The sequence below is a fragment of the Protopterus annectens genome, chromosome 3.part1 (genome assembly GCF_019279795.1).
Source record: "Protopterus annectens isolate FY-2018-M chromosome 3.part1, PAN1.0, whole genome shotgun sequence".
Taxonomy (NCBI): Eukaryota; Metazoa; Chordata; order Ceratodontiformes; family Protopteridae; genus Protopterus; species Protopterus annectens.
The window spans coordinates 1,150,431,258-1,150,448,704 of NC_056732.1; the positions used below are offsets into that span (position 1 = coordinate 1,150,431,258).

The 17,447-nt window shown below is 38.0% G+C and overlaps 1 protein-coding gene across 1 annotated transcript in view; it reads left to right on the forward strand.

Annotated features, from left to right (window-relative positions):
- Nucleotides 1–17,447, forward strand: part of COL22A1 (collagen type XXII alpha 1 chain) — a 2,341,282-nt gene that overhangs the window by 1,656,794 nt on the left and 667,041 nt on the right. Inside the window, exon 34 of the mRNA XM_044067281.1 lies at nt 6,207–6,260. Within this exon, the coding sequence (XP_043923216.1) occupies nt 6,207–6,260 (54 nt within the window). The remainder of the gene's footprint in view (nt 1–6,206; nt 6,261–17,447) is intronic.

The following is a 17,447-nucleotide window of genomic DNA, read 5'->3' on the forward strand; positions in this document are numbered from 1 at the left end:
ATGTTACTCGCACTTGATAACGGTGGTCTACTGCTCAGTACTTCTTTTGCTGCTTCAAGTGATTAATTCCCTTCAAACTAACAAAAAAAAAAAAAAAAAACAGCCTGCAATGCCAGTGAAAGTAAAGACTAATGAGTCTGTCTGGTAATGGCTGCTATAGGGATGGACTCAAACCTCCCTCTCTCTTAGAATCAAGGACAAAGACAAAAATAACGCGGTCAAAGGCCACAAAGGCCTCAAATTAGGGAATGCTTTTAAATATTCCTATTACCAAATTAAAAAAGGTTTTGAGTTACCATACGTTTTTCTGAAGGATATGAAGTCTGAAACTTGGATTTGTCTTTATTTAGTTACTTCAATCCTTAATGCTTTGCTAGAAAATCACAAATTTCATGTGCTGTCAGATCAAAATTATTATTATTAATTTTTCGTTTACTATTGTTTGTACGAACAACATTCTATCGGCTGAAATGTGCCGAAAAACAGAATGTCGAATGCACAAAAGGTTTTGCACCAGATAGTCGACTACACTTATGCGAATGCACAACTGCATTCGCATAAGTGTAAATCGACTATCTGCATGGAGATCGCAGTACCGTGGGGAGTGGAAATTCATCCAGATCTCCACTGTAGTGCGATCTCGGAGATAAAATATATAAGTAGGGGGGTGCAGGGGGGCTTGCACCTCTGCAAAAACATGATAGCTGTATAGGAGTTTGGTTTATATCAACTCCTATATGGCTATCACGTGGTGGTTTCGACAACAATGGCGAGTCAAATGCGTTGAGCATTTGGTTCGACATTGTGAACGGTAGGTTTTTTTTCACTTTTGGTATTACCATTCATTTATTTGAACGGAATTTTTTTTCCATTCCTATAAACAATAGTAAACCTTAATTTTTAACCTGGACATTGTGCAAAATTCTAGATAGTGGATATCTATAGTCAAATGATGCATGCATTTCCTTTGTGATCATCTACAGGACCCAGGCTTGATCAGAGATCTGTATGAGAGAGCCAGAAGCTGGAGTAAACACAACTGCTCAATTCCCCAAAGCCACCCATTAAATCTTGAAAGAGGATACAGGCTTCCAAACTCCTCTTATAGAACAGGTGTAGTTAGAACGATATGTATTGCACTGATCACACCACTTGTCTCCCTTTGCCTCATATAAAAATCTGCATCCCTCCCCAGGCCCAAACTCTGTTTTGTGCACCTTGCGTGTCACTGTCATTGCATAATCTCCCAGATTTTTGCCCAGATCTTGCTTTAAATCCCATAAAACTAGTGATGCTTTTCTGCAAATCAGTGAGGATTGCAGTCACTAAACGGAGACTGACATTAAGAGTTCCAGAGTTTAAAAATGCACAGTATTGTAAAATGTGTTGTCATACTAATTTTTAATCAAAGAACAGCAATGTTTAAAATATGCCTGATTCAACCACTACTGTGATAGTTCCATTCATCCCTAATTACAGAGCTGAATGGCTGAGAGTTATACACTTAAATGTTTTTTTCAGACAACTAAGCACACCATTAAGCAAGCAAAGTACATCTTTTAAATAACTTTACATACAATAATGAATAAAGAAAAAGAGCGGTAACCCATATCAAAAGAGGAAACATGAGTTGCAGTCTAGCCTGATATTTGTTCTGCATACAACCTCATATCATTCCTCTCTAAGCCCCACTTATTAACATTATCTATTTGTATCCTTATACAATTAATACAGGTACAGGAACACAAACATTCTGCTGTTAATCCTTACAGTCAAAGGTACTTTGGATACGTATTTAACTTTAACGTCATGAACCTTTGTGTCTCTGAGAGGTGCTCAGAAAAAAATGTTCTCATTTGAGTACGCCAGGTTACAGGGTTGAAAGTAGCTTCAGTCGGGTGTGGGTGTAACAACTAGCAAGGTTCAGATCCACAAGTGCAGTTCAATAATACTGGCACCGAATAATTGCTTAGCTAATTACTTCAGCAGGGTCTCACACCGAAAAAATAACAGAGTTCAGTCTTCAGTCTTGCTCCTGGAGTCCAGGTTGAGTTCTCAGTCTTATTCATATGCTGCTGTTCCACTGACTTTTATACTTTATTTAACATTACTTAACCAGGTAAATGTACCCTTTACATACATGACACTGGCCACAAGAACAAAGGTACCTAGAAATAGATTGAGTGTGCCCACTGACTGTTCACAGAGTTGGAAGGTGTGAGGCAATTAAAGTTACACAGAGAAAATTCTTGAAAACATATAAAGAATGCCATGTAGAAGCACATTTTCTCCTAGTCCTTTAGGTCTAATCAACCAGATCGATCAAAGGACCATTACAACTCTGACGTCACCAGATCTGTCACTGTACCTTGGTGATACCACAGGGCACACTGGTGCTGCATGATAACATCAGCCAGCACATGTGAACCACAAATAAATACAAAAAAAAAAAAAAATGAAAATGAAATTGGAGTTTAAAGGGGGCCACTCGGGAATTTGTGGCACCCTATTATTGTGAGCCCCAAAATGGTATTTTCTGAGGAATTCGGTATAGTAGAGAGGTATGATGGTGCTGAATGACAGCTCCAGAACTTCTTCTCCCTCCCTTTAGGACTGGAAAGCTGTCATTAGCTGCAAACTCTCATCACCTGCACTGCTACTTAGACTTGGCTCATATAGGTCACAATCAATATTTTATCCCTTCTAACCCACAAAGTCAGATAGACTTTTATTGGTATGTCTGCACTTCAAGAATAAGCCTTCTGAACCTTGGTCCTTGAGCTGTCCTTACATGTGAACGTTACAACATTTGGGATTACACCGATTTGTTAACACATCAAGGAGGGCCCCCGATCTTAGCCATATGGAATACCCTATTGCTGTACTAGTTAGCTTGTGACATGACCCTCATTGCTGGCTGTCAGTTACTCTCCTCCTTTCACCTATACTTCAATGTCCTCTCTACCCAGTCTCACCTACTGCAATTTCTTTTATGTCACACATGTATATATCTGTGCATTACTCAGTAACAGAAATAGTCATATTGATAAGGCAGACCCTATCTATAACATGTATAATAAGAAGTTTAAAAACAAACTCCTGTGGCGGAATAACCACATTAATAAATTATATAATAAGAGAAAGAAATTGCTTAATGCATTCATCCAGATTCATCCAGATCTCCACTGTAGTGCGATCTCAGAATTAGAATATATAAGTAGGGGGATGGGGGTTGCAGGGGGGCTTGCATTTTACTTAACTTATGAGCTCACTTAATCAAACTAACAAAGAGCTTAAGGAAACCATTAGGAAGCTCAAAGCTGAGCATGAACTTAAAATAACCACTAAAATCAAAAATCATTGCAAATCTTTCTTTAACTATGTCAGGTAGTTAAAACTAATGCCCAAAATTGTTTGGAGCTAGATCACAATGATAATACACTCTCTGAACTAAAGGAAATAGCTAATGTCTTGGCTAACAAATTTAGTGCAAATTTTACTCCACCCACAGTTATAGCTATCCCACAGGTTCCACAATCCCAGCAATCTTCTTTAATTACTATTTAACAAGTTTTTTCAGCCCTTTCAAAAACTAAGAACTTCAACTATTGGCCCTGACAAAATACCAGGTTGCCTGATTATCCATGATAAATATGGTCTTTCTGAAACCCAATTTAAATGCTTTACTATAAGCCTGCCCACTGGCTCCATTCCTGAAGCCTGGAAAACAGCTATTCTAATGCTATTACACAAAGGTAGCTCAAGCACGGGCCCTGGTAATAATAGATGCATTAGTCTCACTAGTCTCATATGTAAAGCTAGGGAGCACATTATCTCGGACTTATTTAATGTGAACATTGAAAATCTCTCAAAACTGGGCCTTTGTAAATGTGGCTTATTCAAAGGAAAGTCCTGTCTCTTTAAACTCATTAATTTTTTTTGAAAAAGTACTGAAGCACTGGATAGTGGTTTTGCAGTGCATACAGCATATCTAGACCTGGCCAAGGCCTTTTACACTATTTCCCATGCAAGCATTACTGATAGACTTGTAAATCTAAATATAAATCTGTATATTGTGCAATTGATAGCTACCTGACAGAACCTGTATGTTGTTAGAGTAGCAGGTGCTACTTCTGAAAGCAAAACAGTTACTAGAGGTGTACCACAGGCCTCAGTTTTGGATCCTGTCCTATTAGGCATATATTTCTCAGACCTTCAGGCCAACACTTCTCGCCTATGGTTAATTAAGTTTGCTGCTAACTGTAAATTGTATGCTATTATTCGATCTTCAACTGACACAATTATTCTAACATGGCTTAGACCACATTAACAATTGTCTCAATTTAAATGCCTAAAAATGTAGCATAGTTCATTTTGGTAAACGAAACAGTACTTACAGTATAGGAGATGCATTCCTCCAATCGGATACTGTTCTAAGGGATCTGGATATTTCATCATGTCTCCACAGTAGTTTGGAAAGTCTTTTTTATCTGGCCCATCTGATTTCCAAAGGCATCTCCACTAGATCCAAAGAAGTCTTAATTCCCCTTCACTCATATCATATAAGACCCCCTAGTGAATATAACACACCTTTTGGCATGTATTTATTTAAACGTATCACACAACTTAAGAGACCTGAAAGATTCAGAACTAAAAAGATCATTGGCCTTAAAAATCTTAGTTGTTAGGAGAGACTGCAGCTTTTTCTCTGTATTTAGTCTCTTACAAACTCCTCTGTGGAGATCTATGTTAAACCTTTTGTTTGTTTTTGTTCTATGAAAGATCAACCCTATTTGATCTCTATTCCTTCTCAGAACTAATGGTACATCAAGTACTCAATGGAAAGAACTAAATCTTTATCAGCAGGTGAATAATAAACATTGGCATAATAGAGTCATATCCCAACAGATCCCTCACCTCTGTAACAAAATGTCACTGTGTGTAGTAGAATAGCATCTGTGCCACATTCAAATTAAACCAAGGTAATTGGATGGGCAGACTTAAATTCTTTCCCAGTATATGTTTCTCTTGCCTTCCTTGAGGCTAGAGGGAAATTTTGATTATTTATTTATTTTTGGCTAGGCTTGAAATGGTCTGACGACCAATTACCTAGTGCTTATCTATTAACCTAGGTATCAAATATTCTTTATTTCTTATTTCTAAAATATGTATTGTAATGTCATTGAATTTCTTGCTTTGTCTTAATGCTTAAAAGAATAATAATTGCTTAGAATCTTCATCATGAAAGCAACAGCTGCCGTTTTTCAAAGCCATTACAGATTTACTTTTTACAACCTAAAGAAGAATTAAAATTTACTGTGTGGATTTGCTTTTTAGAGGGAGAGGGGGAGAGAGAGACAGAAATGACACTCATTAGCTAGTTTCTGCTTATCTCATTAGATAAGAAAAAGTATTACAAATCTGTGATACCCCGGAAATTAGGAAAAGTTAAGAGTTATATAATGTGGCCAGTTTTCAGTATTTACCTTAAACATGCAGTGCAACCATTCATTCATTCATTCATTCATTCATTCATTCATTCATTCATTCATTCAGATGTTCTCATAAATCTAACAGCTCCAATTCCAATGAACTAAACATACATATTTATCTATTTTTCATACAGTGGAATTATATATGTGTAATATGATTGCTGATGTATTTGTGTTTATACTTCTCTATCTTCAAAACCTGGTTTATTTTCAAAGTGTAGAAAACAGGAAGAGAGAAATTTTCATGATCGAAATTGTCTAAAGGGCACTTCTCTAAAAGAACTACAGCTAGAAACAGAGTATTTCATGTAAAGGCTTTCAGCCTCCACTAAACACACACACTCTGTGCAATTGAAGTCCCACCTGCACACCCTTCTCTGACATAACCACCTGTGAGGTCCCTGTTTAATGAGTACAAAGGTTATTCTTTGATAGGCAAGTTTAGAGACCAGTGTTTTCTTCCAGTTAGTTCCTCTGCCCCTTACATTGCAAAAACTACTATTCTCCCTAAATGTTTATCAATAACTACTGACTATTATACCATTTGCAATCAATAACGTAAGGTGTATTGTGCAGTAATTTGTTCTAAAACTTTACACTAATGCTTCAGTAGCTGAATTATTTTCAAACACGTTTTGAGTCCTTGGCTAAACAACAAAATCCTTTGTAGTTAATTCTGTACTCTTACCTTTATTTTTTATTCTTTTATTACAGGGTATGAAGGGCCAAGACGGTGCAAAAGGAGCTTCTGGTGCAAAGGGTGACATTGTAAGTTCTTTTTGTAGCATTACATTTTTGTCTGTAATATTCATTCACATGTGGGCACTGAAGTGGCTTTTATAATAACCATTATCTGCAAGAGAGAATTAGTTAATTTACAAATACCTATTCATTCTATCTGTTGATCCTCTTTGTCCTCATGGCACTGGTCTTTGGGATCAGTGTTCTAGCCTGGTAATCCAATTTAAACAAATAAATACATTTCTGAAACAGTATATGGATTTTTTTTTGTGGTGGGGACAAATGCAAATATAGTTTTGGTTAAATCCTTTAGGTGTATCAGGTATACTTATTGGACAACAGATTACAGTTTTAATGGAATGCAAAGTCATGTTGTAAGATTCTTTTTCATTTAGCCTACAAACAATGCATCTGAGACTAATAGCAAAGCAGATTTACTACTGAATACAGAAATATATTAATCTTACCAACGAAGTAAAACAATAACTCTGGTCAAAAACTACTGATGCTGTAAAATGATAATGTTGAGTTGAAATACTTAGCCTAATGACAGCTATGTCTTGAGTCACTGTTCCTTGAATATTACAAAAGCAGACACTCATGCTTAGACAATGCACATTTTATTCTCACCCCATGGAACTTCTTTAGACAATCTGCTAGCACTTATTCAGCTTATAGACATCTTCTTAATCAGAAATTAGTTGGATGGGCACCTAATTATGACAGCACCAAGTTTACCAAAAGCAGGAACACCTGATCATTTGTAATAGTCTTCTATTTTTAATTGAAATGTTGCCATAAAAATGGGACAGATCACAGAACTGTGTGACATTTTCTCCAGCCATAAGGTTGAGCATGCCTGGAGTTATTATATTTTTAGGTTAGGGTTGTTGAATATTTACTGAAATATCAAAACATGTAAATGTCAGAACTGACTATCTGTAGTTAAATTATTTCAGACATTACAACTGTCAAAATGGATGTTTGTATTTCAGATCATAAATATATTTGCATCCCGTGAAGCAAGAATATGGCTGTTATATGTTGCCACTTTGAAAAAAAAAACTCAAACTACTGCTTTGTTATATAACAAAGGAATATTATGAAATTATTATGGAACATTGCTTGCCTAAGAGAAGCAGTTAGTTTGCCTTTCTTTTGTTACAAAATTTTGTACTTTGTTACAAAGTTCTGTAATAAATACAGCATTGTTTGTATGAAGGCAAATTACTGCACATAGTGTGAGAATATACTGATGTAATTAGTATCATCAGTTTCTGAATGATGATTGTATATTTCTACTATCATTTAAGGATATGAAGTATAATTGAAAGGACTTTTCCAAAATATTATCATGTAAAACTAGTCTCAGCTTTGTTTTCAGGTAAAGTCTGTATTCATTTATTTATTTACTGGTATTCGATTACCAGGAAACTGTGCCTGGGTAGGTGTTTATTTTCAGTAGATGCCCAGGGAGAAAAACTTCATAGTTTTACAAAAATATTTTAGAGAAATAATTGTATTATTTGCAGATATAATACAAAAACATCTACAGTTTACATTACTAAATTAGACATAATGTGAGTACATTGCTTAAGAATAGATACTGTGTACAAAACAATTATTTAATATTTAGAGAAAATTTAGCCAATTTTGAGAAATTAAATACAAGTTAGTTTAATACAAATGGAAATTGCAATATGAAGTAGGGAAAAAACAGGGTTATGGTATATTTAGATAGAGAGTCAGGGAGAGAAACTGATTGAAGTAAGAAAGTGACTGAATAAGGGCGTGTAAGGACTTATAAGGTATGAATAGGCACCTGCTAAAATTTAGGGATATAGTTTATCCTCAGATTGCCCAATAACATAGCCAGATTTTGGTTAGGAAATTTGGCTGTAGTTCTGCCATATTAGTTAGATTATGTTAGACTTCACTTTTTGCCGCCAGTCTGTTCCGAACAATAAATGTCTTGCCTTCAACTGCTGTCATGTCTTAGTGAATTTACTAATGATGGACAGTAATAAGAAACTTCTTAACATGTGTATACTCAGCCAGTTTTCAGAAAAGAACCCTGCAACAAGTACCTTGTTCCCCATTGGCCCTTTTTTTTCAATTATAAAGGAATTCCCAATACTATTCTAGCATGTCCAAAGGTCAGTTGTCAATCTTCTCTCCAGTCCAGCTGGTGAATCTGGGAATCTTGAGGCAATGTTACAACTGCCTCATGTACACAGACAACCCTCTCCTCCTCCCAATAAATTCCAACACATGTGAGAGATGCATCCATATAGCCAAACTGGAGGCTAAGCTCTCTCAACTCAGTACTGGCGTAACCAGTCAGGAGGAGAAGGAAACCACACTCAGTACAATTCCAGTCTCACATAGACCTACCACGACAGCAGACCAAACACATAAACACACAAAAACATACTCGGAGGCTCTAAATAAAAATCTGCCTAAGCAGCAGAGAACTCCAAAGCAGACACCCAAGCAACCGCTACAACAAAACAAAACACGTGCAACACATAGCTCACAAAGCCAGTGTGCCGAACAGTCACAGCGCTTAAGGCTAAACAACACACCTGATACACTTGTAATAGGTGACTCTATCATCAGGTACACTGACGTCCCGCTCACCAGGCTGAACAAGGAGAAGGTCACGGTGAGCTGCCTGTTGGGCGCTAGGATCCGCCACATAACACAAGCACTCAGGTCACTCCAAGGCAAATACAAATATGACTCAGTCATTGTCCATGCTGGTGTGAATGACCTGAGACGTACCTCCCTGGACTACATGAAAAGAGACATAGAAGAGCTCTCTGAGCATGTGGCCCAGGCTGGTATGACCCTGACCTTGAGTAGCATCTTACCCTCACCAAGAATGATGCCACAATATGAAGACAAGATGATCAATTTCAACAATTGGCTTAATTATTGGTGTCATTCAAAGGGGATCCAATGCCTGTCAGCTTGGGATGATATGCTCGACAAGCCACGATGCTTCGCTAGGGACGGCTTGCACCTGTCACCCCTGGGCTTTCGGATATTGGCAAAGGCTCTTGCTACCCCCATAGTGCCTTTTTTAGGCAAGGCTCAAAAGACAAACCCACCTCCATAGGTATCACAAGGGATAAGAAACTAAGAGTAATGCTAGTCAACACCAGAAGTCTTATCCTCAAGATGCACGCACTCTAAACTCTCCTTAGCATGGAGAACATCGATATCTGTGCAGTAACAGAAACCTGGTTCAGGGCTCCCGGGAGCACCCCAGCACTACCAGGTTATACCTCATACCATGCTTTTTGGCCCCAAAACTTGGACCGAACCACAAAAGGAGGGGGAGTATCGATATTCATCAAAGATACCCACACCTCCAGATTGGTGGCAAAGCACGAAGCATCAGAGACTATCCATGTGCAACTAACAGTGGGTAAAACTGCCTTCCAGTTTATAGCCTGCTACAGACCACCCTCCCAAACCCAGGAACCCCACTCGGCCTTTCTGAGAACACTGGAAAATATGAAGGTCTCTCCAAACACCATTATATTGGGCGACTTCAACTACCCAAACATAGACTGGGAGCATTACTCTAGCTCCAACACCCTAGCCCAAAGGTTCCTAGAATTTATAAACTCAAATGCAATGGAACAACTTGTTACCACTCCCACAAGAGGGGAAAACATACTGGACCTGATCATCACCAACATGGGGACTCTATGCTCCAGACCAGAAGTGTATCCCTCACTGGTAAGATCAGACCATAAACTAATCTCACTGGATTTTCACATCCCGACACCACCCCCTGCCCAGAAAACCACAGTGAAAAACTTCTCTAAAGCAAATTTCACACTCCTCAAAACTGAGGTGGAATCCTTCAAAGCCCCTGGGCCTGTGGAAAATACGGCCCAGACCACAGAATCCTTTATAAACGCATTCTATGAACACCTTCAGGAATGCATGGATCATGCGATCCCAAATAAAACCAAGACACAATCCTCCAAAGGCAGACGTCCTGTCTGGTGGACCCCAGCCATAAACAAGCTATACAATAGAAGGAGGAAGCTACTAAATGATAGAGCAAAATTCCAAAAAGGGAAGGCGTCTCTGATCAATATTAGCAAAAATCTACGGGCACTCATAAAATCGTCTAAGGCCAGCTTTGAGAGAAAAATTGCACAGGACACTAAGGATAATCACAAGGCTTTCTTTAGTTATGTTAGGAACCTGGGTGGTAATTCCCAGATATGCTCAGAATTAGAAAACCAAAATGACAAAAAATACACCGAGCCCACAGACATTGCCAACATCCTAGCTGACAGGTTCAGCGCAAACTTCTCCTCCCCCTCCCCACCAAAAGGGCAAATATCTATTCCAGCAGAGTCCTGCCCCCCTGACATCTCAGATGCTCAGGTAAGAGCTGCCCTCTCCAAAGCAAAAAACACAGCATCAATGGGACCAGACAGTGTCCCGGGCTGCGTCCTACATGAACTCCAAGAAGAGCTAAACCCAAACATAAAACTACTGTTCAATCTCAGCCTTACTACAGGATATGTACCCAAAGAGTGGCGTACAGCAACTGTGGTCCCTCTCCACAAAGGTGGTGCCTCAACAGATCCTGGAAACTATCACCCCATAAGCCTGACTAGCTTGGTCTGCAAAGCTATGGAAGGGATAATCATGGACCTCATAAATAAAGATATTGGGGACCTACAGACACTGGATCCTACCCAGTTCGGCTTTGTTAAGAGCAGATCCTGCCTCTTAAACCTGGTTGATTTCTTTGAAACAGTCACCAAGGCCATTGATGAGGGGAAGGTGGTCCACACAGCCTACCTGGACCTCGCAAAAGCCTTCGATACACTACCCCACTCGGGCATTATAGATAAGCTCACCAGCTTAAATATAAACCCCTGTGTCACTAGATGGGTGGCAAACTGGCTCAAGGACAGAACACACATGGTTAGAATTGCTGGAGCCATGTCAGACTCCAAACCAGTTACAAGTGGCGTCCCACAAGGCTCAGTCCTGGGACCTCTCTTGTTCAATATATATTTCTCCGAGGTACAGGCCAACACGGAAGGACTGCAAACTGGATGCCATAATTGACTCTCCAGCCGACACAAGCATCCTCCAAAAGGGCCTCATAGAAACAGACAACTGGTGCCAGAGCCATGGCCTCAAGCTAAACGCCAAAAAGTGTATAGTCATCCCCTTTGGCAAAAACAAAGTGCCCACAAATTACCACATAGGTGGTAATCCATTAAGTACAGAAGAAGTAATTAGGGACCTGGGGACCCAAGTTGATAGCAATCTCTCATTTGACAACCACGTGACCAAAGTGGTTAGAAAAACCTTTTATATAGCCCACCTAATCATGAAGGGATTCACATCTAGATCAGGGGAGGTCATTGTGCCTCTTTACTCATCCCTCATCAGGCCCATAATTGAGTACAATGCCCCTTTTGGGATGTACCTTACCAGGCACCTGCAGAAACTGGAAAGACCCCAAAAGTACCTCACCAAGAGGATCAAAGGGCTCAGACAGATGCCATATGCTGCCTGGTTAAAGAAACTCTAGCTCTACTCAGTGGCATACCACCTGTTCAGAGGCAATCTGTGCCTGACGTATAAAGCCATGTCCAACCCGGAATTAATGGACATGCTGCACCTCAGAAAATCCAAATCCTATCGAGCTACACACTGGAGAGACTTGAACCTCAGCACTGAAATAAATAGGACATGCTGGAGGGACAGATTCATAACCCAGAGGCTCCCTTCACTCTGGAATAAAATCCCAGTCCAGGTTAGGCAGAGTCCCTCATTGACTCTCTTCAAGAGGAATCTTGATGAGTGGATGGGAGATCGTAGGTTTACCCTGGGTATGACTTCTGTGTCACTGTTAGACAGAGGCACAGTATACTAACCTCAAAAAAAGGGCATAGCAAAATTAATTTAAAATGGGTGGCAAAAGCCAAACACATTCTGGCTAGGCTTATAAATGCCCTAGGGCAGATAGCCAAGTATGAACCTATGAACCTATGAACCTATGATATCTCATCTGCCTGTATCAAAAAGGCTGAAAAGAAAGGGAAAATCAGTGTCACACATGGAAGCTAAAATATGATCCCATCTCTTCAAGTAGCAACAGACTAAGCCTAGACTATCTTTAAAGGAATATTTTTGAAAATAAGAGTAGCTACAAGAAATTGTACTGCAAATTAGCTGCAGTCGGGTACAAACATCTTTATTTCATTGTTAAATGTCAGTGTTTCAGTTTCACAGGGATTTTCCCAGGAGATAAGCTAATAAATTAATGATTTTTAAATTTTAGAGAGCATTAATGACATGCTGTATGGTCTAGTAGAGTAAACAGTAGAATACTGTCTGCTTTATAACAGGAACAATGAGAAAACATATTTTAATGCAAATGCAGATAGGAACTGATAAGTCGAAGCAGACTGATGAATATAAGTTCTAAGGATTGTTGGAAGCTGTCAGCTATTATGAGAAAAAAAGTCAAAGTTTGATTTTCTTGCAGTATAGAGTTTAGGCAAGGACTGTTTAAATTCTAAACAGTAGCACATGTGAATTTGTCAGTATTCTGCCTTTCAATGTAATTCAGCATTTCAGAATCAAAGACTGAGCTTTAAGGTTCTGGTAACCGCCACAAGATACATGCTGAACAGTTTAAAAAGAAAAAAATCCATTCTAGAATATTTTCTGCAAGTGATAAGCACAGAATGCAATCTATATGCTTTAGAAGCTTTTGAAGCAAAGGCAGAGAGAGACAGAGAGAAAGAGAGAGAGAGAGAGAGAGAGAGAGAGAGAGAGAGAGAGAGAGAGAAGGATAAACTATGCACTTATTTTCAGGTAATCCTAAAGATTCAGATGGAAAAAAAACTTTTGCACAAAGACTGAATTCCATTCTGTGTGAAAGTCAAATCTCTAATCTTCAATCTGCCTTCTTCAGAAAGGGCAAAAAAACAAGTTCTGTTTAAAAAGGAACTTTGATTTTAATAACATTTTCTTTTTTCTCATAGGTTCTATGTGCAGTGACATTTTAAAATAGTCACATTTAGATAGATCTTAAAGCTAAAAAAAATATTTCTTTGTAGGTTTCCAGCCATTCACATGTAATAAATTCCAAATGTGAGCAGTACGCTAAATGTGCCATAATTATAAAGCACCAGCAAATTTTCATGAGTTTAAATGATAAAAGACTAATCTCATCTGTACTAAATTTACTTTCTCACACTTCCAAGATGTTTATTCAGAGCTATTATACCATGACCCCCTCAAAACGTGCACGCTGATTGGCCAGCGTGCCCGTTGTAAATCGAGTTATACTAATGGAAAAAGGTCCGGTCGCCCGGACTTTTTTCCATTAGTATAACTTGGTTTTTTAAAACACTGTCTCGCTATGTTAAAAGGGTTTAACATAGCGAGACAGCTTTAAAATAAGCAATGGAGATCTCCGTTGTTTATTTTAAAGCTGTCTCGCCATGTTAAACCCATTTAACATAGCGAGACAGTAAAAACGGAGAAAGCAAGATCTCCGTTGCTTTTTAGTCTCGCTATGTTAAATGAGTTTAACATAGCGAGACAGTTTTAAAATAAGCAACGGAGATGTCCGCTGCTTATTTTAAAACTGTCTCGCTATGTTAAACTCATTTAACATAGCGAGACATAAAAGCAACGGAGATCTTGCTATCTCCGTTGCTTTTACAACTCTGATGTACCGCGCAGGCGCCGCAGTACATCAGAACTGCCGGATGCCAGACATCTGCGGAAGGGCAGTAAACAGGCATTATACTATGCCATTATTTAAGAAAAGTAACAGTTTCTTTTCCTTAAATAATGTCATGGTATAATAGCAATAACGCCTGGTGTGGTAATGCTAAATTACCCATGGTTGGCTTTGTTTGGTCCTCGGGCGCCTCGGGACCAAACCACGCCAACCGTGGGTAAATTTAGCATTACCCACACCCAGGCGTGGGTTATTGCTATAATATTATACTGTTCTTTTAATGACAGCGCTTCTGTTACAGAGTGTAGAAGGTATTTTACTGTAATTCACCAACAAAGCAAACCTGAATATTAATACTTGCATTTAAAAGATATTTAATTTGGTTAAATGTTTTAACAGGACTCCTTTTGCAGGGTATTTTATAAATGGCATATGTAGGTTTATGCACAAATAATTAGAAATGCACACAGCATGTATACACAAACACACCCACACACACACACACACACACACACACACACAGACACACACACACACACACGCACACACACACACCACAGACTGTTGCAGGATATTTCTGTGCGCATGATAGTGCTACCCACATATAGTGGAAAAGACAATATAAGGTATGTGCAAGTATTGTTGGGTTTTATTTCGTATGGCATTTTATAAAAGTGAAGACCTCAAGAGGAAATGTGAGTTGCTTCTAGGGTTAATGTTTTTAATAAAATTTAAACCACAGAATTTAATTGAAAAAATGTATGCAATCTCGACTAAGTGATTGGTAACAAAATTTCAGATGTGTTCAAAATTGTCCATCTGCAGTGTTAGAAATATGGCGAATATAACTATTAAGCAGTAAATCAAAATGTTTTGATAGTTCTGGAATATGTAATAATGGAAAAGAGGTATTTGTGTGTCTAAGTAGGCCCTTAGATATTGCAAAACACACTTGGTTTTAATTGGTTCCATTTCCAGCAAGGATATAACCAAAATTATTTGGATTTGTTGGTAGACTGTGATTTTTTACAGACTGTATTCTGTAAATATAAATATAATCAAGTGGATTATATGTTTTACATTGCTACTTTAATTGAACACTAGTTACATTGAGAATAATTTGTGAGCTTTAAAACACTGGAATATTAAATTAAGTCACTTAGTATGGTCACCAACCAGATTGTTTAAAAGGGCATTATTTCAAAGGGGATGGGGGTATGCCAGTGTAAATTCTCAAATGCAAGGAGTTTCTTTGGCAAAAGCTGTTTTGACTAAATTAACATATTTTCTTTTTTTCACAATGCACAATTCCCAGTTAAACTGGAATCAGCAGTAGATTTAATGAATCTATGTTACAAGAGGGTCATATCTGTCCATACATGTGTTTATTATCAAAACCAGCTATTTTCTAGTATGCTTTTAAATGATGGAGACACAAAGATAGGACAGGCATGTCTCCAGTCCCACATAAAGAGTAATTGTGTAAGAGAACATAGGAAATAATTCACTGTCTTCTGTGTGGAGTTGGAACCAATTATAGTTTAAAATATGATACAGACAAAAGGCTGGAAAAGGCATAACTTTTCTAAACTCTAGCCACAGTTAAAACATATCAGTGATAACTGAGGAAAACAAAAGAATGTAATAAGAAACAATTCTATTGTTTTTTATTTATTAGCAAGCGGTAAAATATAAGCAGGTAAACAAGGATAAGCTGTTATGTGTCTTAACTGTTTAATGCTACAAAGTTTATTGTATTTCGAGTGAAAATCAAGTGAAGTTTTCAGGGTATGAAAAATCAAAAGATTTAGGTTTTGATACCTGGCTAATGAGACAAAAACAATTTCCTTCATGCTGTCTGTTGCATCACATTTAACATTGCAAGTAGTCCTGATACTTTTAGTCTCATGTTTTTAATGTATTTTCCATTAAATCATTTAATCTGAAAAATAAAAGCTAGGTGTTTGCTATTATAGAATAAGTTCTAGTAAAATTATTTATTTTGTGTCAGGAATCCATAATTAATGTTTTCATGCTTATACCATGGTTTATGAAAACTGACATGTGTTTTGCAAAAAACATTTCAACACAGGTAAAATTATGGGTAGACATATGGAAACTTTTATTCATGTAGAGAGTGGTAACCAGCAATATTCACTAATTACTTTAACCCAGTGGTATCTATAGTACTGAACTTTGTCTAGATCATTTATACCTGTCTGCATGTGTGAATTTTCACAAAAAAGTAATTTTTCCTGAAATTACAGAAAATTAGGTAAGGCAACATTTTTAAAGGAAGCTTTCATATTCAGATTTTTTCCTGCATGAGTTTAGTTTTGTATTACTAGAAATTCTCAAATTATTTTGAGGAAAACATAAGTAAAATAGAACTAATTAGTTGATTAATTAATTAGAAATAAAAGAAAATGACATAGTTACAAAAGGCTAAAAAATGAAACGTATATTAAAACATGAGAATAAAAGTAGAAGGAGTATTGCAAAGTTAAATGTGATGCAACAGACAGCATGAAGGACATTCTTTGTGTCTCTGCATGGGGGAATAGTCACTTAGGAAGCATTAGATACTTTTAGTTGTTGTAGTTTTATTTTACAATAATAGTAATAAAGGGACTAATTGATTTATGAAGAAATTTTTATTGATTTCGTCTGCAGAAGAAAATGTTATTAGCAATACATCCCACAGGTGGCACAAAGGGATAAGGCAGTGCACTGCAGCTCGTTTGGTAAAGGATATGATTCCTTCAGTTCTCATTTGCCAGTTGTGTGTGACCATGAACAAGTCAATTAATGAGACATTGGTTTCAGGTTGCTTCTGAAAAGGCACTGTGTGCACTTTGAAACTTAACTGGTCAACAAGTGGGTGTTGCTAGGCAAAAACAAATTTATTAGAATTCTATTAATAGAGAATACCGTGGTGGTACAGCAGTTAGCATTGCTGCCTCACAGCAAGACATTCTCCAGTTCGATCCTCGGCTGGGGTGCCTTCTGTGCAGAGTCTGCATGTCCTCCCTGTGGTCGTGTGGGTTTCCTCCGGGTACTCCGGTTTCCTCCCACATCCCAAAGATATGCTGTAGGTGGATTGGACACTCTAAATTGACCCTAGTTGTGAATGTGTGCATGTGTGTGCCTTCTGTGGAAGGTTGGGCGCCAGGCTGGCAACTCAACACCGTAAAACTCCACTGCCAATCATGAGCAGACTGGTGATCTGCTGTGGCGAACCCTAACCAGGAAAAGCCAAAAGAAGAAGAAGATTTATCATACACTTTTAATAACATGCATGGTATATGCATATGTTGTCCAAGATAGGCAAAGCATGTCTATATCCTTTACAATAATCTCAGAATGTGTATATCACCTTTACAACATGCATCAGATGGGGGTTGACATAATGGTTAAGACATTTATTTCACAGAAAAAAGGTACAAGGTTTGATTCTCACACTG